We start from the raw sequence: 24,857 nt of genomic DNA, 5'->3' as shown, positions 1-24,857 counted from the left end.
ATCGTCATATTAAAGGCCTGTCTACTGCAGGAAACATATGTTAGTCGAACTCTTTAGAATGTCACTAGTAACGCTCAGAACCACTCTGCATAAGGCCTATATATTTTTGTCAGTAGAGTCATTTCAAATTTTGCCAGGGGGTCATCGACATAAGAGTTTACGTTTTTTAGTACTACGTTAGTATCCTTTTTTTTTAAGCATTATTGTTTCTGAAACTCAGTGAGGATCATTTGGCATTCCCGCTCTTGACAAATGACGCCCTCGATTTTTGTCAGAATATTTAGTTTTGTTCACTACACTTTCAGCGGACTAAATTTGTTCCCTTCCGTAGTAGCACAGACCAATTTGCAAGTATCCCGGGATGAAATGAGAAACAAGTGATAGATAGTGAAACAATGTCGGTTGTCAGCCATTTTGGTGTTATTCATAGATAGTTATGAATTAATTTGTATGTTTGGGAAAAGAGTCGGTTTGTAATTATTTTGATACTTAACTGTTAATTCATTATAGTAATTTAATCAATATTCGTTTCAGAATAGGTTGCACCCATCCTTGTAAGTGAAAATTGATGACATTGCGCTGATAAAACTCCGGGTTGACCAAGTTTTCTAGGTGTCTATCAAGTGAAAACGTCTTAGTCTCAGATGATAGCCTTCGAAGTTTAAAAGGGGACAATCTATGTTATTTGTTGAAGGCAACAATGAATTAGGCACTTCTTTAGAATATTAGGAAGACATGAGGGTCTATAAGACATCGAGGCATTTACAAGAATTAGTGCAACAAAAACTATTATTGTCCAATAAAATATCATTGTTTTTACTTTTTGTAATTATAATTCGTGTGTATGAAATGAAAATAATTCAAAGTGACTCTGATAGTCGTAGTAGGAACAGCATACTTTTAAAATTACACGGTTCAGGCAAATATATTTTCGAGTAAATTTTGGAAAAATAAACACACTGCTGAACAAGACTGCACTTATTTAATATAAAAACACATTTATTAAATAAGTGCAGTCTTGTTCAGCAGTGTGTTTATTTTTCTGATTTTATTCGCAAGACGTTGACTATGATTGTGTGTGAGTAAATTTTACAATGCCCGTTCCAGTTGGTACCTTAATGCAGACACGACAAATAATATTCGATTGATTTCAACAAATGCGTCTAAACTTTCTCAATCCTTAGCTAACCCGACCTGACCGTACAATTTCCTTGCGGCCCTACTTCTCGAGCGTGTATTGTGAAGTTTCCCGTATTTTCTGATAAATACTGTATGCTTTTCCAATAAATGAATGGCATTACTGCTGTATAGGTGGATCACACGAAAAAAAAAGTTTCTTCCCCAATGTACTAGATTGTGACCCTGGCTCAGTTGTTAGCGAGTATTATTCAAAATGCAGTATGGAGTTATGGCATAAAAATTGGTGCATAAAACATGAACCAACTTGTAGCCATTAAAAGCACGAAAGTTATCTATCCGAGTCAGGGCAGGAGCGCAGCAGATCGGCCCGAGTGGTAGAGAGGGGGTACGTCCGTAATAAGTAGGCGCGTCTACGTTTTTGTGTATTCGCATAAACGAGGATAGTGGAAAAGCATTTTATATGACGTAAATTGCATGGCTTATGCGTTGCACAGTTTTGGGGGAGATACTAAAAGCTATCCAAAAAAAGTTCCAAACTAGTAATTAGGTTAGATTGATTATGTTTGGTTAGATGTGCCTGTTTTCTGTACTTTTAATTCGTTTCTACACTTCCGATAAACTGTTCGCCTGTTTAATAGGACATGACTTTCATACAATTTCAACTACTGACACTCCTTATTTTTGTATAACTCTATAAAACTCAAAAACGATATGACGCAATCTTGTCATTTATGCACCATTTCCATACTTCCTTTCCTATAAATCATAACAAGTGTACATCTGCGTCAAATAGTTCCGTCCGCCCGTATATAGTGCCGCTTATAAAATAAAAAAACAAATAGGTATTTTCTTTACTTCAACTATTCCCCTCACCTTACTGTCACTCACTCTTCCTAACAAAGAAAAAATACATTTTCTAATTCATCTGGTAAATTTTCTAGATTATGTTACGTTAGGTTAGGTTGAGTTTCAAGTCAGTTACCTTCAAAAGAGAGGTGTGTAAACTTTTACAATTTAGAATAGAAAATTACTATTTGTGTATAAATACGGTATCCGGATATATGGCGTAAAAACTACAGCGCATTACTCGAGCAGACGGTTCTACCAAATTGTCAAACATTTATTGCATTTTAAGTATAAACTAATTATTTGCTGAGCAAAACTATATATTTTTGTTAAAGTTCAACACGTGTTACAGTTTCGCCAACCAACTCTTTGGCTTCATCAGACACTATGTGATACAGGATAACTGTACAAACGTATATACATATAAAATACAACACGAAACTGTAACACGTGTTGAATTTTAACGAAAATATATAGTTTTGCTCAGCAAATAATTAGTTTATATTTAATTATAACAAAGCAAATGCATTTTAAGGCTTCTTTTTGCAGAACATGCACTAAATGAGGAGCTAGTGTATAAACCACGAACCGGCTTGTGGTAGGTGTCCCACTAAAAAGCACGAATGCTATATAACCGAGGTACGGCAGGGGGACCCGAGCGGAGCGAGTGGGTGTGTCCGTAGGGAGCAGGCGCATCAGCGACGGGGCGTACGCATAAACGAGGATAGAGGAAAAATACATAAAATATCCGCAATAATTTTCACCTTCAAAAACACTTAAATGATCGTAATAATTCTTAGCTTCAAATGGCCTCATTGGTTTCCCGGGTACAAATGGTCCGCTGCGATTAGAAGTTCGTGTTTTGAATTTTATTTTCTTTTCTTTTCCACACATCGCACAGTTGATTTTAGGTTCCCACATACCATGACGCTGTAAAAACTTTATAATGTGACGCACTTTATCACACAATTCTTTGTAATAAAATCGTATGTTTGCATTATATTCATCATAAACGTCCATTGCTAACACGAACAGAACATTCCCGTCGTTTATTTACACCTTCTTCGCGTTCCTGTATTCCTCCGCTTCAGTAAATAGTTACAGTTAGAATACGTTCACTAGCATTCAAAATGTATTTCAATATGATATCTAATGACAGAAATTCCTTATATTCACACTCTACTTCTTTTCGAAAGGTGTTTCACATCGTATTTATCTATAAATTTCGTGTTCGGTAGAACTGTTTGCTCGATTGAAGCCAACTACAGTACAAAAACGAACCAACCTGTACTAGGTTTCCACTAGAAAGCAGGAGTGCTTATCTAAGCGAGTCAGTGCATGACGAAGCTGGTGTGCACACACGATAGTGCGTGGTACGTCGAAGGGTAGCAGGCGCGTCAGCGACAGTGGGTATACTCGTAAGTGAGGATAGTAAAGACTAATATGTTTTGGCAATACAAGTTTCAATAGCAGTTGCCATGGTTTCATACTAGTAACTCTCCACTTGTAAAACATCGTGGTCGTGGGTTTTCTCGGGGTTCATCCGTTTGCTCCCACTTTCTTCATTCCACCATTTTACTCATTACTCATCATCACCGTCTCCTTTAGCCTAACCGGCATAACCGTGGGACGTAAAACTTAAAGATTTCATTTCATTTTTCTCCACTTGTCAACGTAAAATATAGCTTCTGTACACTGTGCAGAAAAATACTACAGTAGTTGGCACGCTTTAGTTTAATGAAATGAAATGAAGACTTTCAATTTTACTTCCCAGGGTTATGCCGGTTAGGCTAAAGGAGACGGTGATGATGAGAAATGAATGAAATGAAGAAAGTGGAAGGAAACGGGAGAACCCCGATAAAACCCACGCACAGGGTGTTTGTCCACCACAAAGTCTATACTTTGAGAGCTGGAATCGAACCTGAGACCCCAAGCACCAGAGGTAAACACTCTACCACTGAGCCGCCGCTTCCCCGTTTTAGTTTAGGTTAGTTGGGTTACACGCTCTTTATTGTTGTATAATTCTATAAAACTCAAACACGATATGTCATAACCTTGACAAATATGCTCCATTTTCACACTGCTTTTACCGCCAGTGAATCATATTAAGTGTACCTCTCCGCCAAATGGTCGCTTCCGCGTTTACGTGCATTACCGCGTACATTAAAAGTAACCAACAAGAACAAGGACTATCTTAACTTCAGCTATTCATCTCACCTGAATTTCATTTATTCTTTCTCATAAACGAAAATAAATTCTCCAATTCACCCTGTAAATTTCCTAAAATTACTCCGGCGATACAGCACTTAACCCAGGATCGACGCAATGATATGCATGAAGTAGTTTTGTTTGCAAGACGTCACACCGTGAATGTAATTCCTTTAGTATTGCCATTTGTTGCATCTGTTTCCATGTCGCCACATTTACCAACTTATATGAGGAGGCATAAAATCTGCACGGCTACTTTGTACTCGTAATACTGTTATAAAAATTTTTATTTATATTAGTCTCGTGGGTAATGCATTGGCCTGTTACGAGACGTTCTACAGATTAACAAGATGTCCGATTTAATTGTATATATATATATATATATATATATATATGGATTCTCTGACGGCGTTACACCAATAACTACCAGATTTTTTTTAAACTTTTTTAAAGCATCTGTTGTACGAATGAGGAATTACCCTGAAAATGCTAAGTGTCTGTTCTCGGTGAATTCTTTTCCTTCAACCTTAAGGAAATTGAATTAAATTATTGCTTTTGCAACACTGTGCTTTCTTTTAAGCACCGAATGAAAACATGACAGCGGAAATTTTCAGAAATTGTTGCTATTTTCACTGCTAGCTTCTCACTTTAGATAGTGTATATTTACAACAAAGGGGAGAAGGGGTACCCCCGCCTTAGATCTTTTCTTGCTTTAAATAACACCCTAATTAAATAATTCTGTGGTATTATTTTCTTGACACATTCACGAATATTCCGTACGGATTTATAACATGCATGCAAACTAGTATGCTGTAAAAACTATTATCCATGAGAAAAAGGTGATCACTTAGGCAAGGGTTGTGTCTATTTCGGTTTAGGGCAGGGCAGGACAGAACTAGTGTACTAGCACGCAGTGAGTCCGTAGGTTATGCGTAAAATCTATTGAACAAAACTTGGACTAGAGCTCCTCCGTGGCTAAGCGGTTAGCATACTCGCTTTTGGCATGGGAAACCCGGCTACGATTCCCGGCGTGAGCTCATGTGGTTCGGATTCCACGTTAATCAGTAGGTCCACGTCTCATATAGCCTCGCTGCTGAAAGGGACGTTAAACTCAAAATCAAATTAACTCAAAACTTGCACTAATCTGTGCTAGTGATACTACAAACTAAAATTGTATCTTTTTCACTAGGTAGACTTAGGCTGCTTTACTTATGGCGAAGAATTACCTTTTCCTTCGTACAATATTGAACAGTTCTAAGCTTCGGTGGATTACGGATAGTTTTGATACTGTGTGTTGTGCACAGCTGCTGTAGAGATAGCGTTCAATCTACTGCTTGCATTTTTGCTGAATCAAACTTCCATTTTTGCTTTCTAATGTGTATTTTCATATTTTAATATACTCTTCTATGAGTATGAGAGATATATGATTAATTTGTGCTAATTTCGTGCTATGATAAGATACCTCGTGCAACAAAATTAATGTTAATACTCATCATGTTAGAAATAATGTAACTTGGTTGTGTACTAGTAATTGTTTCGAACTATGTTTAGTTAAAGGGGTCCAGAAGTACGTAAAATAGAAGATTTACAGGAGAAATGAGTTGAAGTAACGAAATTATAATTGATTTCTCGTACTATATGTTGTAGAAATGAGAAATACAAAATGTTGTAGAGACTATATGTACTTACCAGAAGCACACGTAAGGGAATATGAATACAATGATGCAAGTAATTAGCCCTAATTCAACCTAATATTAACAGAAATTTTATAATTTTTTAGAAAGTAAAACATAGGCCATTGTTTGACACAGGCGTCTCTGGCGAAGTTGACACCATGACGCGTCCCCTCGCCCATAAGTTTTGTGTAGGAGATGATGTGGATGAACGGTGAAAGTACTAATATAAAAGAAGTACAGAAGTGGATAGTGAATGTTACATATATTCTTTATTAATTACATTTTGTTATCTACTTATATGAAACTTGTTCTGTGAAGGAATATTTTGTAAATGCCGTAGCATGACGGAAGTAAAGCAAGAGTACAATGAATGGATAGTACAATGAAACAGATAATTGCTATGTCAAGAAAGTATATGGAATTGGGAGGAAGTAGATATAGAAACTATTTTATTGTGGGAGTATTTTGAACTTTCAGAGTAAGGTACGTTAATCATAAAGGAAGTACAGTTAAGAAGAAGCATGTCTTATAGAAGAAACGGGTAAATTTACAATGCCCTCTCCAGTTGGTATCCTTACGTAGACACAATAAATTACACTTGATTGGTTTAACAAAATGGGTCCAAATCCCTAATCTTAAGCTAATCCGATCCTACCCTTTTAAAGCCCCTACTTAATCGATTCGCAGATGAAACATTTACGGGATTGTACCAAAAAAAAAAAAAAAAAAAAAAAAAAAGGAACAAGAGAAATTTAATAGGATGGTAGAAATCTAAAAATGTAGAGGAAATTGCGATACTGAAAGGCAAGTTGAAGAATTTATAGCAAAATGAAGAATGAAAAGGCACGTAATATATCAATTGCGTCTTTTAAGAATGTAGGAGAAGAAAGGAGAAAAACAAATGTTCAGAATTTGATTTCGAATGACGTGGATACACAGGAAAGCGGTAGTAGATAGTGCTGCTATCGTGGTACATCTTAAGCATGATACATAGTATACAAAACTTGTCCTTATAGAATGTGTAACTACCTCAAGCGGCTGTGACCGTCAGGTTGGCCACACAACTCACTTATTGTACAAACTGTATATTTTCGCCGACTTTAAATCATTATTTAAAATTAATAGTGGGAAAAGAAAAGTTTTCTTTCTTCGTTCTCGGCGCTTTATAGTAGCAAAGAAACCACTCTTTATTGAGCTAAATGTTTATCTAATTAGCAGTGTACTTCAGCAAAGCAAACATTTTATCTTTTCTTGAGTGAAGTTACCAACTCACGATTTTGGCTATTAAAACTATTTTGTGTGTATACTTTCCATATAAATGATTATCGACGTTTAGAAACCTTTTTAAATACGAAATTGTTACATTGAGAGACCAGATGCAAAGATCTTGACACTGACGCTTTATTTTCTAAGCTACAATGAGAATAGCGCTTGCTGTCTGTGTGAATTGCAGATGGAAAGCCTACTCTCCGAAATTGCCTATCTTCATTTTTTTCTATTAAACCTTTTTCCATTGAACTAACATATAATATATACTTTAGTTATAGACCGAATGTCTAAAGTTGACCTGCAACACGTACTCCGCCTCGATAACAAACTTCACTTCCTCACGGGACAAAAAGACTTGTTGCCAGGACCACTTTATATACCATAATTATATTTGCGTAGATTATGAATATGAAATTTATGGACTTTTTCGGAGCAAATCCTAAAAGACACTGCCAACTAAAGGCGTTCTCTTGGGATATTCCCGAATTGCAGTGGAAGCAAGGAGTTTACGTTTGGTAGTCATCACGAGAGGCACGTAACGGCCTCACTTACTTACTTCAAACCAGAGGTGTACTATAGTTTACATATAGCTTCGATCACATATTAATAGTAAATTAGAAGTGAACTCAAACCGCATTCTTTAAAACTCAGATTACTAAGTGCATCATTATTGAAGCAACAAGACTTCATTGGAAATTGTCGTATTATCTCCAATCCCAGTATTCACTACCTCGTTTAATAGTGAAAGCCACATATCCAAGTGAATAGAATTCTAGTGCACGTGACGTGAGAAATAGCTATGTGTTAAGGGCTATATTGAATTCATTTATTTTTCCATACAGGTATCTTAATATTCTTTTATTTTTTATTGTTCGTTGTATCAAGTGTTTCACATAAGTGTGTGTGTAGTGTTGTTCGCTTAAGCATATTTGTACTCTATCAAGTTGGAATTTGAGTGTACCCATCAGTATCCTTTCTCTCTCTCTCTCTCTCTCTCTATATATATATATATATATATATATATACGAGGGCTATCCAGAAAGTAGATTACGTTTTGGAATAAAAAATCAACAAAGTATAGGAAACAAATTTTATTATATACAGATGAAAGCCACACACAAATACTACTTTTCGACATAGTCACCATTCAAATTAAGGCATTTATCGTAGCGATGTACGAGCTTGGAAATTCCTTCGTCGAAAAATTCGGCCGCCTGCGACTTCAACCACTTCGTTACCTCTTCTTGCAGCTGTTCGTCGTCATCAAAACGCTGCATAGCCAGCCACTTCTTCATTGCTGGGAATAGGTGGAAGTCGCTCGGTGCCAGGTCGGGACTGTACGGCGGATGAGGAAACAACTCCCACTGAAAAGATTCAAGAACTTCACGCGTGACATTTGCCGTGTGGGGCCGGGCGTTGTCGTGAATCAACAAGATCTTAGAGCTCAACATTCCTCTGCGCTTGTTTTGAATTGCTCTTCTGAGGTTTTGCAGAGTTTGGCAATACCTTTGAGCGTTTATTGTAGTGCCTCTTTCCAGGAAGTCCACCAAAATCACACCTTTTCTGTCCCAAAAAACAGTCGCCATCATCTTCCTTGCCGACATTGTTTGCATGCATTTCTTGGGTTTTTGGGGAGAACCTGTGTGCCCCCACTGCATTGATTGCAATTTCGTTTCACAGTTCACGTGTTTCACCCATGTTTCGTCACCAGTAACGATGCGATCGAGTAAAGAGTCACCATCCTTATTGTAGGCGTCCAAAAAGTGCAACGCTGCTGCCATTCGCTGATTTTTGTAGTCCTCTGTCAAGATTTTTGGAATCCATCTTGCACAAAACTTGTGGTAACCAAGCTTTTCGCTGATGATTTCGTGCAACAAACTTCGCGAAATTTGTGGAAAACTCAAAGAAAGTTCCGTTATTGTGAACTTTCGATTTTCACGGACTTTAACATCGACTTTTTCGACAAGTTCGGCAGTCACTATGCTGGGTCTCCCACTTCGATCTTCGTCGTGAATATTGGTTCGGCCATTTTTAAATCTTATGACCCACTGTCGCACTCCACCTTCAGTGATAATGTTGTCCCCATACACTTCACACAGCTGCCGATAGATTTCTATCGGTTTACAGTTTTTTGCTGTCAGAAACCTTATTACTGCACGCACCTCGCAGCTCGCGGGATTTTCAATTAACGCAGACATTTCAAACCATCACAGTATCTTAACGGAGCACAGCACGAACCTCTCACTAGCACGGCTAGATGCCGACTGAGCTGCGCAACGCTCTGACCCCAAGATGGCCGCGCTAGCCCCGCCCCTAGCGGACACAGACGAAAACGTAATCTACTTTCTGGATAGCCCTCGTATATATATATATATATATATATATATATATATATATATATATATATATATAAATTTGTGTAAGGTAATTTTTTTTCTTTTTCATTTATGTGTGTACGAATACTTATGGAACTATTAGCTCGCCAGTCGTGTATATGTAGATATATGCGCGGAAATAAAACACAGTAAAATCTTGATTTCCGAACCACCCAGGATATTCAGATTGAAGTACTTATTCTCTGCTTCCCTGTAGATCTGTATGGTTAGCCACAGTGATCGAAGTGAGACGGTATGCGGTGGTATGCCATACTGCCTCTGGTTTTTCAGTGATGAAGGCATACCGCCTCTGGTTTTTCAATGATCAAGACGTACCGTCACTGGAGAGTGGATGCTAAAATACCTTTAATAAATCCATTTTTATACACAGTAATTGACGAATAGCTTTGCACGTAAAAAGATTTTATTTCTTATACACAAATAATTTCTAAATTGACAACACGGACGTTTTGTTATTTTTTCCTACATTTTGTTTTTAAAATGAGGTATCTTCAAAGATGTTACTAGTTTATATTTTGATGTGTTATATTGAATTGTTTCTTTGTTGTGTGTGTCTTCATGTCCTAATGCATATAAATGTCGTGTTTTGAGCGTAGGCAAATTTAGAGGTTGTCTGCTGTTGGGCCGGATTATCCAGGGGTTTGGAATACCCCTCAGTCGAGTACGGGAGTTTTCCCGCAGGAAATTGTCAATATAAAAACTAGGTTTTGGAGTATTTTCGTGTATAATTCTCTATAAGGAGATAGTTTTAAATTTTTTTTTTTCAGAAAGTTGTTGACGATGGAACAAAGTCTCTCCATGTCCTCCCCTCTAACTACAGAGGAGCTCTCCAATGGTTTTGAGTAATTATGTAAATAGACATGCAGTCTTTTAGGAAACATACCTTCACAGTATTTCAATATTTAGATAGCCGGTATGTCGAGTCAAAATCTTAATAAAACATACAACCGCTGCTTTTTTTCCACTTCGAACACTGGATAACCATAAATATTCGTTGCTTGTCATGGCATGGAGTTACTTTATTTATCTATTTATTTATTTGTAATTTTCGATATAAGAATATACATCATTTACTGTTAAAATAGAGTTAACAAACTGGGCCTGTTTCAGCTCCTTTATTAGAACAGAACTGTCGTTTTATTAGAAAAGTGTTATTTATTTTAATTAAGATTGACGGTTTTTCCAGTTACAGATTTTTTTTCTTTATTGATGCTTAAATAAGAAAACCCCTAAAATAACCAAATGTTAAAGATTGTACTGTCGTATTGTGATATATTCGAGAAGTTCCAGAGTTTGGAAAATTGGAAGAAGAAAAGGTATTTGCAATAGTCGGACGAGGAAAGATCATCGTTAAAAAAGAAAAAAAAATGTATTAAAAGCTTTGTAAGTGAGGAGCGAATAGATCTTCAACCTAACATCTGAAAAAAGGAAAAAAAAAAAAAACTGTAATAGGCTACATAAGTTTAAGTGTGTTCGCTTTCTAATTAAATGGCAATATTCTATAACTTATCATCAAGACATTTCAGTCTCAGTTTTTGGTCGTATTTGTCTTTAACCTGAAATTCCTGCGAAATGTGTCTACGATTTTCAACCAACTTGTAGAGTGGTTAACGACTTACGTTTCTTAGATTTATTTTTTTATTTTATTATTATTTTTCTTTTCACGTCTTCAATCGATAGTCTTTGGCGTTTCTTGTTTTTCTGTGCATCATTCACAGACAGACAATTTCTCCAACTTTTAATCTTACTAGATTTTTTTTTTTTTTTTTTTTTTTTTTTTTTTTTTTTTTTAAACAGTAAACGAAGCAGTTTAGTGCAACATGAGCTGTATAAATGTTGCGATGTAAAGCATTTTTCTCTTTGGAATAGAAATATTGCGAGAAGTTGGCGAACGTTGCCACAATAAAACTATTTAGAATTAATTTTTTTTCGGAACAGATCATTTGGTTTATTCATTATCTCAATAGGAAAAATACATTTTTTTTTAAAGAAAAACCATAATGTTTTTAGAGTGAAAGAAGAATAGAATATGAAATGGAGTTCCGCGTTATGTAACTTCGTGAATTCATTTTATAAAAATCCTTACTATGTAACTGGTACTGACCTTGCATTCAGAAAATGATTAATACTTGTTTATATGATTTTGGCCGTCTTTCGGACTTCTGATAGTACAAATTTAAAAGGTTTCTTTATGACTCTTCAAGTTTCAGGAAAATTTTTATCGGAGATGAATAAATAAGTAGAAAGAAACGATTAGAGGTGATGTTACTCAGGAAGGGCCCAGAAAAGGTCGAAATTATATAAAGAAAAAATAATCATTTTTTGGGTACAAGGTGAATACCTGTTGTTTAACTATATATATATATGTGTCCTATATCGTCCATTAGCAAAATTTTCGCACCACTTTAACTTCGAAAATGATGTATTCAATATATATTGAACTAACCGACTGTCTTTCTGACTTAAGGAGTCCGAAGGTTCATCGTCACAAAAATAAACTTAAACTTTGGATTTTATCTTATTTCAAGCCAATTCTCTCTGGATTATTATTACCACTTCCCCAGGATCCTTCTCTACAGTATCCTGTCCCATTCGTTGTTTATATAGAACAAAGAAGTCCCAGTGTGAAATATGAAAATCAAAATAAATGGTACTTAAAATTTTTCAGATTAAGAGAGGTATATGGATTTGTGTGTCACTGGCACACATTTTATCAGCAGAATATGATTATATACACGTGATTAGAACTACGAAGTTTCATTGTTAGTGTATGGAAATCGAAGTAAAAAGTAATATAATAATTACTGTGGGATGTTATGAGGTACATCTTCTAATATATAATCTGGTTATTTTTGCACGATGGCCTTCTTCGTTTTAGTTTGTGTTAGTATTTTGACTCGCGTGGGAATCATGCTCAGAACCATTTATAACTTCCTGAAGCTGGAACTCCTATGTTCCCATCATTAACTGCATTTGTACTGTCTTGTAGAGAAAATGGGCCCAAGAATTCCTGGATTAAACTGGTTACACAGAGCACTTTCACACTTAAAACACTTCCATTCTAATGAATATCCGTCCACTAACAATACGAATAAAACAACGAGCTATTTCTTGTAACGGTTTTTGGTCCCAAAGTTATTTCATGATTTGGTCACTTTACACCTTGGTTTTCATGTATGCTCTTATTTTCAAGCCTGTAAACGAAATCCACTAAATGTACAGCTATTGTACGAATTCTTTATTTGTACTCACTAAATAATTCTTCAAATTATTTATTCAAAAACGTTGACAAGGATGCGTAGACGACATTCAGCTTCGTGTGCTCACTGTAGTCAGATCAAGATGAATGTCAGGCTAAAAAATGTGATGAATCTTGAGTTTATGATAATTCAAAAAAATCCTGTTGTGAACCTATAAAGATCTGTAAAATGAAAATAGAAACATCTTGTATTTAATTTGTATTTTTGTTCTGATTTTATATTATGCAATTCCAACGGTGATAAAGATTCCCTCTATCTAAATTAAGTTTCGGGCTTTTACTCGTAATGTAGTCAGAAACAATATTAAGTGTAGGTTGGAGGTATAAGAAATGATAGCTCCGACCTATACTTAATATTGTTTCTGACTGTACAAGCATTTGAAAATATTTCTTTCTGTGACGTTCCACTTTTTATATTTGTGTCCTGACTCCTATAGATGTTTCAATACTCAAGAGGTAGATGGGTGGGTGAGAGATCTTGCGTCTCTAATGTGTTATTTTACGATTGTAGATGTGTTCCATTTAGTCGTTCCTATATAGGACTCGTTACAAGTGCATGGTGTAGCATAAATCGCCTGGGAAGGCCAATTGCTTTCTGTAGTTGGCTACAGTGAAGTTGAATATCGTCTACACATCCTTCTTGTCAAGATTCTGAAGAATTATTTAGTGAACACAAATAAGGAATGTGTATAATAACTGTATATACATTAAATTTCAGTAAATGACTTGTAAATAAGAGTATACATGAAAACTAATGTGTAAAGTGAGAAGTAACGAACAAGATCATGAAATAACCTTGAGGTCAGGTACGTTACAAGAAACGGCTTTTTTTTTTTTATTCATATTGTTAGTGGACGGATACTTATTGGAATGGAAGTGTTTAAAGTGTTTAAAATTTTAAAGTGCTGTGCGCAACCAGTTTAGTCCTGAAATTGTTGGGCTCATTTTCTTTACAGGACAGTACAAAACAGTTAATGATGAGAGCATAGGAGTTTCCGGCCTGCAGGAAGTAATAAATTGTTGTGAGCATGACTCCCGCACGAGTCGAAATTCTACCATAAAATAAAACGAAGAAGACGCAAAGGTAAGCATAATGTTAGATAATATAATCTAGAAACACATTCAGTGAAGTTACAAAATTCATGCCTCGTTCTTTACAATAGAGAGGGGACGAAAAGACATGTTTCTACACGATATATATGTAAAGCGCTTAATGATCATGTGAAGATGATGATGCAGTTTAACATATAAACTTAATAATTAATATAAAATGATATTGGAGTGTTGATAACTGTATTATTAGTCATCAAGAGGAAGAAAGATTGATTACAAATTAATAAGCAACTGCGTAAGTGTGAATGGGATTAACGAAAGAGTAACCAAAAAAAAAAAAAAAAAAGTTGAATTTTATTGCGTTCAATGACCATTTACATTGGTTGATTGCCATATGGTATAGAATATGCCAATGATATTATACAAAATATATATTCATATTATTGTAAAAACATAACTACTTTTACAATATCTTCTAGGTGATAGAAAAACAGGATAATCACTCACCCATACAACATTTTCTTTTTGTACAAAGTAGAAAAAGAAATATAATATGTACAAAAATTACATTTACGACTTAGCAGAACCTAGATCAGTTTGCAAGTGTTCCTCCATACTATAAAAGCAGTGGTTTAACAACAGAGTACGTACTGACTTTTTGAAACTTTCATGTTTGGAAAGAGATTTAATTTGATTATGCAAGAGTTAAAGAGTTGTACATCTTTGTATGCGATTGTTTTCGAAAACAAAGTGGTATTATAAAGAGAAACTTGGAGATGTGACTTCGTTCTCGTATTATATGCATGTTTATCTGAATTCTTTTTGTACAATTCTTGTTTCTTGTGGACCAAAAATAATATTTCGTATATATACAATGAAGGAAGTGGAAGAATATTTAGGTCTTTGAATAGCGTTCTGCAAGAAGTATAATATGAAGTATTAGTGACTATTCTTATCACTTTCTTTTGGAGTATAAAAACTTTCTTAAATTCGGTAGATGAACCCCCAAAGGCTATTCCATATCTGATTTTGCTGTAGAACAGTGCATGGTAAGCTATTTGTACTGCCTTTCTGCTTAAAATGGGAACAAGTGACCTTATTAGGAAAGTTACAGAGGATAATTCATGACATAATTTTGCAATATTTCTATATGATGAATAACTATTCGTACCAATTCAAAAAATAATTGATACTGTCATATACGATAGTAAATAGAGCAATACGAACCTAACACTTCGGAAATCTAATATATTTATTCAATAAACTATTATTATTATTTCTATTAATTGTGTAGAATATTAATTATAGCTATGGAGATAATGTTTGAAAAATAAATATGATAGAAGTCAGCAAATAAATAAATAAAATTCCACGAGACAGGTCCATCAATGATTTGTGCACGGTGACTGAATTCGTAAACAAAGCGAGGAATAACCAGAAACATAAATTCGCAGGAAATTACTGTCATTGTATGAAGATGATGTAATGAACAACAGCAATGGACAACGATGGCTGTGCGACAGCACAAAACTGGGTCTTCAGCATACAGGATAAACCATTTTTTCTGCAGACTGAGACTATCATAAGAATCTTGTTAAATAAAAGGAGTGTTTGATTGTCATTGAAGTTCTGGAACATGAGCAACAGTTTTTGTTACTGCACAAGCTGAGGCCTGAATTGAGAACTTCGAGACGATGGAGCTACGGGACAAGGATATTAAATTCCATTGACACATTTCCGAATATTTTCCTTTTTCATTATGTATATGTGTACTTGTGTATATTTTATGGTTCTAAAATAGTTTTTTCTTTTCTTTGCCTTTCAGAATGTACCAGGAATTATGTCAACACACAAGAAAAAGCATGAAACTAAGGTAGTTAATTTGTCTGCAAAATGTGTAGAAGGTAAGATTATTATTATTAAGGCATAATTTAGTAGAAGGCATACAAATTAAAGAAATAAAGTCCAATGAATGTGTCAGTATTCTGTCAGAGCCATGTTATAGTTAATTTGCATAGCAGAACTAGACAAGTAGAGAAGGGATATAGTGCTTAATTTTTTTTTTTTTTTGTTTGTTTGTTTGTTTCTTCCTTATTGAAGTTTAGGTCTTTTAAAGCATCAATACTCTACGATACGTGTATCGGCAGTTTAAGGTGGAATCCGAACCACCATGATATGCTCAAATTTTGGTGCCCTAATGCTCCCCCACCGGGTATCGAACCCGGAACCACGTACACTTAAGATGTGGGCGCTAGCCATTAGACCAGCTGGAAAGGCTGCTTAGTTTCTTATCTCTGAAGTTTAAGTATACAAAAAACTAGATGTTAGACAACTAAAGTGAAAGGATAGATTGAGAATTTGCATGAAGGTTATCAAGTAAACAAGAAATAAACAATGGCTGCATTATCAGGTATTCACTTAATGCAAGCATTCAAGATCGTGATGATACTCTAAATCTTTTTACCTAAGCTAAATGCGAAGCTCCAATTTTACGAAACTTTCTTGCCGACTCAATTGATATTCCTCTTAATTAATACTTCTTAATTAATATTCCTCTGGTATTAAGGATCCCGGGCGCCCCATAGTGAGTCACGAAGACAGATTCATAACATACGAAGAGTGTAGAAAAAGAAAGATTGTTTGAAATCTAATTTGTGTTGAATACTGTGAGGTAGTAATTTTACGTTTCTTTCATAAGAAGGCAGAGTGAGCGATTAACTACCCAGCAGTTCTATTCAAAGGAAGGCTTGGGGGTGCAGCACGAATCCTAAATGGCACAAGACCTAAAAATCAACTAGTTGTGCAAGCTCTAAACGGTATAAGCACTAAATTCTCTTGTGGCGTTGACATCGCGTCCATCCCAAGAATGCTGTAGAAGCAGTACAAGTAGACTAAGAGTATAGAAATAATAATGATGGTTTAAATCTAATATGTACTGAATTCCTTGAGTTGATAATGTCCCGATTCTTTCATAAGATGGCAGCAGAGCGAACGATAACTACCCTGCATGTTTATTCGAAAGAAGGCTTGAGGATGCAGCACTAATCCTAAATGGCACAAAACTTAAAAATCAACTAGTTGCGCTGCTCTAAACGGTATAAGCCTTAAATTCTCTTATGGCATTACCATTGCGTCTATGCCAAAAGTACTGTAGAAGCAGTACAAATAGGTGGCGAATACCTTCTTGTTTTATCGAATATTTAAGTTTGCAGTTTGTAGCAAGTGTCTCACAGAGGTAAATGGGTTATAGTCCACGATGTATTATTAAAATTTTAGCGGTCCTTTAAAAAGCAATGTAACTGAAATTTATGAGAAACAGAAAAATATATTTAAAAATAAATATAATGAATACTAGGGATGGCCGGATCTGATTGGGTCCGGATCTCGGATATGGGTCCGAAATTCGGATCTGATTCCGAAATCCGGATTTCAGATCTTGATTCTTATCCAAACCTACATCCCAAATTTTGATAAACTTGAATATCTAAAATTCGCCGAAAGTAATTTCACGAAGTTCTGACAATGTAGAAGAAAACAGAAAATTAAGAGGAATATTGAGAAGTCTATTTGTTTCCTTCATTCTACTCTAAAGATCAAACGTTTGCCTTACTAAAAAAAATCTGATTTGATCCGGATGAGAGTTCGAATGTCCAATCTAGATCCGCCCGGTTCCAGGACCGAGATACACACCTGGGATTTGAAACATCTAAAACTAGTATACATTTGAAACCGGAATACAAAACTCGAATATTTAAAATTCCTCAAGAGACCTATTTCATTGACAGTTAAGAAAACATAAACAGTTAAGACAAGTATTGACTAGTTTTTACGTATATTTATCTTGCTCAATCTGCTCAAAATATCAAATGTATACCTTACGATTAGATTTAATAATTGTTTAGTAAATCACAATATGAGCACCGAGAATAAACTATGAATTTTGGTGCTCCTTATCTAGATTTGAAATTTCGAATTCATACGTAGAATCTGGAAATCGAACCGTGTGCTAGTACCAAGATCGTAGCCGTTGTAATGCGAGCGGAAAGCAGTTGCACTAATTCCGCATGTACTTTGTGATACACGAGAAACTAAAAACAGATAAATATTCTTTTTCAGGGGTAAGTCGCGCTTTAACATGACTTTTCATGAGTGTTGTATTCAAATACGAAAACTGTAATGGCCTTTTCATTTTTAACAATAAAGTTAGGTACTTTCACATTGGGAAAAAATTAGCAAGACACATTCCACTGATTAGAGTGTTGGTTCTTATGGAAACTTTCACATTGAACAGGAAGATTTCCTCATGTGGGTATTGGATTGCCACAATTCACCTTGCTGAAAGACGTGGTTTATCAGGAGGTCAGCCAAGATTCTTTTGGACTTAGCCTGTAGACTGCTTCTGGTCTCAATTATTCCCATATAACAAGGCTAACCATATATAAAGTTGGTTCGAAATGATTTAAAATATCACTAATTGACCTTAAGGGGATATGCTCGATTTAAATATTCGTAAATCAGAAGAGATGTGAAACTTAAGCGTTAAAATAAATATGAAGAGATTTATATGCAACCTAAAGATAGCAATAAAACTCCTTATATAGCATTTCCAAAGCTGAGATTAACAGTTATATTCTTGAAGAGGGTTTACGGCAGCATAGAAAATTATAAATCCAATTACTATAAGTAGTACCTCCGACAGCCCCGCATTTCACATCACAAGCGCCTTTCATCCTGACAAGTGGACAATTCACTTGCCCACAATGACTATTCAGCCGTTCCAGTAATCTCAGTTTGGGTTTGGGGATCATGCTTCGGTGAACTTTGACTATCACCATCAGCAGCTATTAGAAAATTAGAACTTATTTCTGTACTAGATAATATGGGTAATTATAGCTTTTCATCTATAGAAGACGGAGTGTAGCGCCCCAAGCGGCTTGGGCAGCGTACCTTCGGCTGGCGTCGGCAGATGATCACTAGTTCGACTCCCGCTTGGAGTACGGCAGTGTCCAGAGAAATGAAACGTAGATTTCAAACTATTGATTGATGACAATTTATTGGTTGAAGATGTTTACAGTTCCAATTGGAGATTCACAGAAAAATTGCAAAGAACTTATAAACGTTGAATTGCACAACGAAGACTTATTAAACGTAGACTCTCACTAAGAGGAATTACGAAAGTGATATAACGTTTGGCAGACTAAGTCCAAATAGACAAGACAAGACGTGATGTGCGACACAACCGCAGGTGGCAGATCGGACCTCTTCAAGTAAAATTACGAAAACGACGAGCCGAGACTCCGGTGAAGAGAAGGGTGACTAAAGGAGCCCCTTCTGGAGGTTTTATACTTTTCAAAGCGGATATCATTGACGTAAACCTCATGTGAGAGTCCAGCGTTTGTACATCACATGATTTTGATACAAGTCATTACCTTCGTTTTTGTATTACTTCAACAAAGAAATTAAAGAACATTGTACCCTTATCTTGAGTCCTTCACCATGTTTTTGCATGCGACGGTCAATAATTCTAACCATACGCACATCTAATGTCATTGCTTTTTCATAGTCCGGTTGTTGCTCTGAGATTCGACCTTTCATTATCTTTTATGAGGTTATTACATTTTCCAATATCTCTGTCATTGACATTAGTGGACTCATTGACATGTAATGTACATACTTTATCGACAGAAAAGAAAAGAAAGAAAGAAAACAAAATGAAAGAAGAAAAATAATACACCAAAAGGTAAGTAAAGGTGCCAAGGTACGACACCCCCCCCCCTAAGATAATAAAAAAAAAGTGTTACATTAACGCTTTTTTTTTTGATTATATGCTATATAATACATAAACCCTTTTGTTTATTACACAATTAAATACATAAGTACACCATTTTTATTTTATACAATAAAATGTTAAGATTGCCTAAGAAATGGCTGAGCTGAAGAGGGATTAGCGGCTCTTTATTCTAGGTAACGCCTTTCTACTGGATAACCTGGACATTGTTCCCGTTGGAGGGCTCGTCTGGGAAACATTGTAGGTTGAATCTTCAACTTCCCTGAGCTCTAATAACTCTGACTCACTTTTATTAAGATCAGAAAATGCAATGAGGGGTTACAGTTGCCTTATGTGGGTCAGTTTGAATTCTATTTATTATTGTTGGTTTAAAACAACACAATGCTCTACAACAACTATCATCTTTAGTCCATCTATTATACAACTTGTAACATTTACAATATTTGCAGCAACATAATATCATAATGATAAGTACTATAATAGATACAATGTAAGCAAAAATTGATATTTTAGACATTTTAGAAGAATACGCAAGTTTCCATTCTTGTTCAGTTATAGCCTGCTCAATATCATCAATCTTATGAGAAGCATATCTTAAATCATTAAAATTGTTAATTACATGCTTGATTGGTACATTTAGTTGTATTTCGTCCAAACTTATAGTTTGACCATGAACATCACAACAGTCATAAGTAAGATTCAATTTAGGTATTAAATCTTTTGATGTAGTATTGGATTCATAAATGCTATGAGCTTGAATCATTATTTGTTTTCCATAACTTTTACAGTTTGGTTCTAATATTAACTTACCTAGATTAGTAATAATAAGATCATAAGGTTCTTGATTTTGACATAGAATTGTTATTTTCTCTTTATCGGGACTAATAAATAACCATTCGTTTTTATCTAATTGTGTCCACAATGTTTGATCAAGGTGAACAATTCTTCTATTACAATTTTCAGGTAATTCTCTAGTATACTGTAATAATTTTACTTCACATTCTTCATGTAAATGTGTTGACATAATTGGAAAACTTTGTTTACATACATATTGAATATTTTGCAACATTTTACATTTTGAAAATTCTACTTCACTTAACTTTGCATAGTATTGCTGAGTATTATCCAGTAACAGATATTCTTTAGTAGGCTGTACATAAATATATTTATTGGTAGTATTTTGGATTCTAATCGGTAAAGGAATGATATGATACATATCAAATTGCAAATGTTCTGTTAAAGGTAAGCTAATTACATAACCCAATATATTATCGTGAATAAAGTCATCTAAGGACATGACCTTAAGGAGTAAGTATCCATATGCCAAATTAGTCGGAAATGGTAAACTTAGTCCAGTGGGTAAGCTAGTGGCACTCGCCTTAAATTGACGGAATATCTCAGCAGGAGTTATTATATGGGGTTGGAGAATACCCTTTTGAGCGTTTATGATGGCTTGCAATATTAATTCAAAGTCCTGTCGTAGATCTTTTAAAAGACGGTCAATTTTTTAAATGTGCTCATTTAAGGTGAGCCTCATTTCTAAAGTAAGGAAATTTTGAGAAATTTGCTTTGTTCTTTTGTTAATTTCTAAAGTTAGTTTATCTAAACTTTCTTTTAAATTATTTTCATTCTCTTGAATAGTGGAAATGGTTCCGTTTAATGTTAGTAAGGCACTTTTTACAACCGTCATTTGTTCTTTGCTTAATTTAAGAAAGTCACTTTGTTCTTGCTCCAATTTATTTATTTGCTGAGTATACCACGCTGCATCACTAGCGTCCATTATACCAAATAAGGTTTTGCTAATGGTACCCACAAAGTCAAAGGGACCTCGTTTAACTCTATCTTGGCGGTTTTCAGTTACTTGATTGATTAGTAAACGTGTGTCTTGAATGGACTTCATCTTTAAGGTCACGCCGTTGTAAAATGTGGTGTTACAATTTGTTTTGCTTGACTGAATTAACTTATCATTACAAATATTTCTTGTTGCTAGTACGTAACGAGATATAATAGCAAAATTTTCATCTAACCTAGTTAGATTAACATATGTGACGAGCCTCCATTCGGTATTATATAGTTTTGTGTATCCTTTGAACTCATAATATAACCCTGGGCTGTCTTGGAATCTTTCCAATCTAGCCTTAGTGTAGGATGCACTGACCGTACACAATAATAGTGATAACAGAACCAAAGTCAACATCTGCGGAAAAAAAAAAAGAGAGAAAGAGAGAGAAAAAAGAAAAAGTATTACTGTAAGCTTAGATATATCAGAAGCTTGAGAGTACATTTAATAATAATGCTTCAAACGATTGGCATGTACTTTTAATGTTTTATTCTTTCGAAGTTGCAATGTGCAATTGACACTTTCCACTTTGATCAGTTTGTATGGTCCCACCCAATGGGCCATTAATTTCTTTGATCGCCCCCTTCTGACTGTTTCGTCAAACAATAACACAAGGTCGTTCTCTTTAAATGTCTGTACATTTAAAGATTTATCATAATTATTTTTGTTTCTGAACTTTGATTTTTCAAGATTTTTTTGGGCTATAGTATATGATGTTTGCAGCTTTCGTTTAAGCTCTTTAACATAATCATCTAAAGCATAATTAACTTCACTAGGAGCTCTTTGTAAGACACCAGGAATATTCGGGGGACGTCCGAAAAGTAATTCAAAACTTGTGAAACCAGTACTCGCATGTTTTGTTGTATTTATAGCAAATAGTACGAAAGGTATCCACTGGTCCCAGTCTGTTTGCTGCTCTGAAAGGAAATTTCTGAGCATTTGAATCAACGTGGCATGCTGACGTTCGACCGGATTCGCTTCTGGGTGGTAGCTAGTAGTGTGTAATTTTTCTATCCTTAATAACCTACATACTCTTCGAAACATTTGACTAAGGAAGTTTGATCCTTGATCTGTAATTAAGACTGATGGACACCCAAACTTTAGAATTATATGCTCCACGAAAGCGCGAGCAATTGTGTCTGCATCTTGTTTTGGTAAAGGTATGGCAATTAAGTAACGAGACAATAAATCTAAAAAGGTTAATATAAAGCGATTTCCTTGCAAACTAGGGCATAATGGGCCTACGACGTCCATTGAGCATTTGGCAAATACTGTTTCGGGAGTATCGGTAATTACAAGAGGCATTTTTGTTTTTGTGAGGGTTTTGTTTCTTTGGCAGCTATCACATCTTTTTACGTAGTTTTCTACCTCTGATTTGATATTTGGCCACGCATTAAGGTGAATATTATTAAGGGTAAGATGTTCTTTTATCTTTTCATATGTTGCTTTCATTCCAAGATGTCCCGCTATGGGGCTAGCGTGAAACTCTTTCAGAATTTGATTTTTCTTTTCTTCCGTTAACTGCTCACTAGTTTCCTCTATAACCTGTATTCTACTGAGGGTATCAACATTTTGATGGGTTTTTCCGGGTCGGTATTTTACTTCAAAATCGTATTCAGCTAATTTTAGTTTCCAACGCATAAGACGCGAACTAGGGTCTTTTACACTAAAAATATAACAAAGTGGGCGGTGATCGGTCACAATAATAAAGTGACGTCCATATAGGTAAGGTATAAAAGTACTACAACCCCAAACTGTTGCTAAAAGTTCCTTCTCAATTGTAAAATAATTAGATTCAGCTTTAGACAGTGTGCGCGACGCATAAGCTATTGGCCAATCTTGTCCTAATCCTCCTTGTGATAATATAGCCCCAATGCTGTCTTGAGACGCATCTGTACTTAAAATAAAGGGTTTGGAAATATCTGGATAACGTAATACAGGGTACTCTGTAAGTTTCTGTTTCAAAATATCAAAAGCTTGTTGTTCGGTATCTGCAACTAAAAGGAGTGTTTTTCTTTAAGAGATTATTCAAGGGTTTGGCAATTTCGCTAAAATGTTCTACAAAACGTCTATAATAATTAGCAAGTCCTAAAAAGGTTCGCACATGTTTAACAGTCTTAGGTACAGGGTAATGAAGTACTTTTTCAACTAATCACGGATCAGGGCGTACTCCAGTTTCTGAGATAATATGCCCAAGGTAAATCACTTCTTTTCGTAAAAACTCGCACTTTGCCCGTTGCAATTGAAGGTTATGTTCACGTAATCTTTTCAGAACTTCAATTAATCTCTCGTTATGGGACTTTAAAGTGGGTGCGTAAATAATCACATCATCAAGATAAGGTAAGCATTTTATTCCAATTATTCCACTAAGAACTACTTGCATTAATCGAGCAAAGGTTGCTGGAGTCCCCTTTAAACCGAAGGGCATACGAATGTATTCCCAATGTTGGTCATTTGCTGTGAATGCTGTTTTATGACGATCCTCCTCTCATACTTTTACTGCGTGATAACCTGAATAAAGATTAGCGTTGTAAAGAATCTGGCTCTTCCTAATCGATCTAAAATTTCAGAGATGTTAGGTAACGGGTAAGCATTACCGACGGTAAGAGAATTGACCCTAGAAAGGTCCAAGCAAATTCGATATTTCTGTTTACCACTACTATCTAGCTTTTTAGGCACTATTACAAGGGGAGAATTGAATGGAGATACTGAATGTTGTATTATTTCATCTTTTAACATTTGTTCTACTTGTCTTTTTATTTCTTCCCTATATACTTCAGGTAAGCGATAGTTTCGGCGGTTTACTACCGTATGTTCATGCTGGGGGAGAAAAGGAATTTTATGTTCAACTGCCTGAGTGCACTTGATTTTGTCTCCAGGGAGGAAGAAAACATCGTTAAATTCCTCGCAGATTTCTAATATGCTAGCTTTTTCATGTGGGGTTAAATGCTCTAATCTTAAATGGTTAGTTAGCTCCTTAATTCTATCGGAATTTGCTAAAGAATTTACTGAGTGAGTTAATGTTTGAATTGACAATACTTTAGTTGCATCATCTGAACACGGTAGTGGTTCTAAAGTCACTGGAGATAATTCTACTGTAACGGGGTATTCGTTAGCGTTTAGAATAATGCCAATGCATTTGTTTTCTCCTTTAGTAATTGCATCACCCAAAATAACATTTTCTTTCAATATTTTTCGACTTAAAATTCCTATATTTTCTGTGATTGTGGGGACCTCTACTATTTGTTCACACCTCGGAGGAATGTGTAACAAAGTTATGTTTTGACTGAAATCTAAAACACATTTTTGTTTCATAAAGAAATCTGATCCAATGATCCCTTGAATGTCTGAAGCTAAATTTACATTATCTGAAACGCAATGG

General features: G+C 35.3%; 1 protein-coding gene across 6 annotated transcripts in view; it reads left to right on the top strand.

Moving 5' to 3' along the window:
- Nucleotides 1–311: 311 nt before the first annotated feature.
- The window catches only part of LOC145662949 (uncharacterized), a 48,524-nt gene continuing 23,978 nt past the window's right edge, over nt 312–24,857 (top strand). Inside the window, exons 1-2 of one of the 6 annotated variants that reach the window (XM_081728999.1) lie at nt 312–469; nt 15,673–15,751. In XM_081728999.1, coding sequence (XP_081585125.1) covers nt 15,688–15,751 — 64 coding nt within the window. In that variant the 5' untranslated portion in view covers nt 312–469; nt 15,673–15,687. Of the gene's footprint in view, nt 470–634; nt 826–7,104; nt 7,982–13,673; nt 13,879–15,672; nt 15,752–24,857 lie in introns of those variants that run through there. The other 5 variants (XM_081729001.1, XM_081729004.1, XM_081728998.1 and 2 more) reach the window with 5 other exon arrangements.

This window comes from Thermobia domestica, chromosome 10 (genome assembly GCF_964235325.1).
Source record: "Thermobia domestica chromosome 10, izTheDome1.hap1.1, whole genome shotgun sequence".
NCBI classification, from domain to species: domain Eukaryota; kingdom Metazoa; phylum Arthropoda; class Insecta; order Zygentoma; family Lepismatidae; genus Thermobia; species Thermobia domestica.
This window is presented reverse-complemented; position numbering and strand designations above follow the sequence as displayed.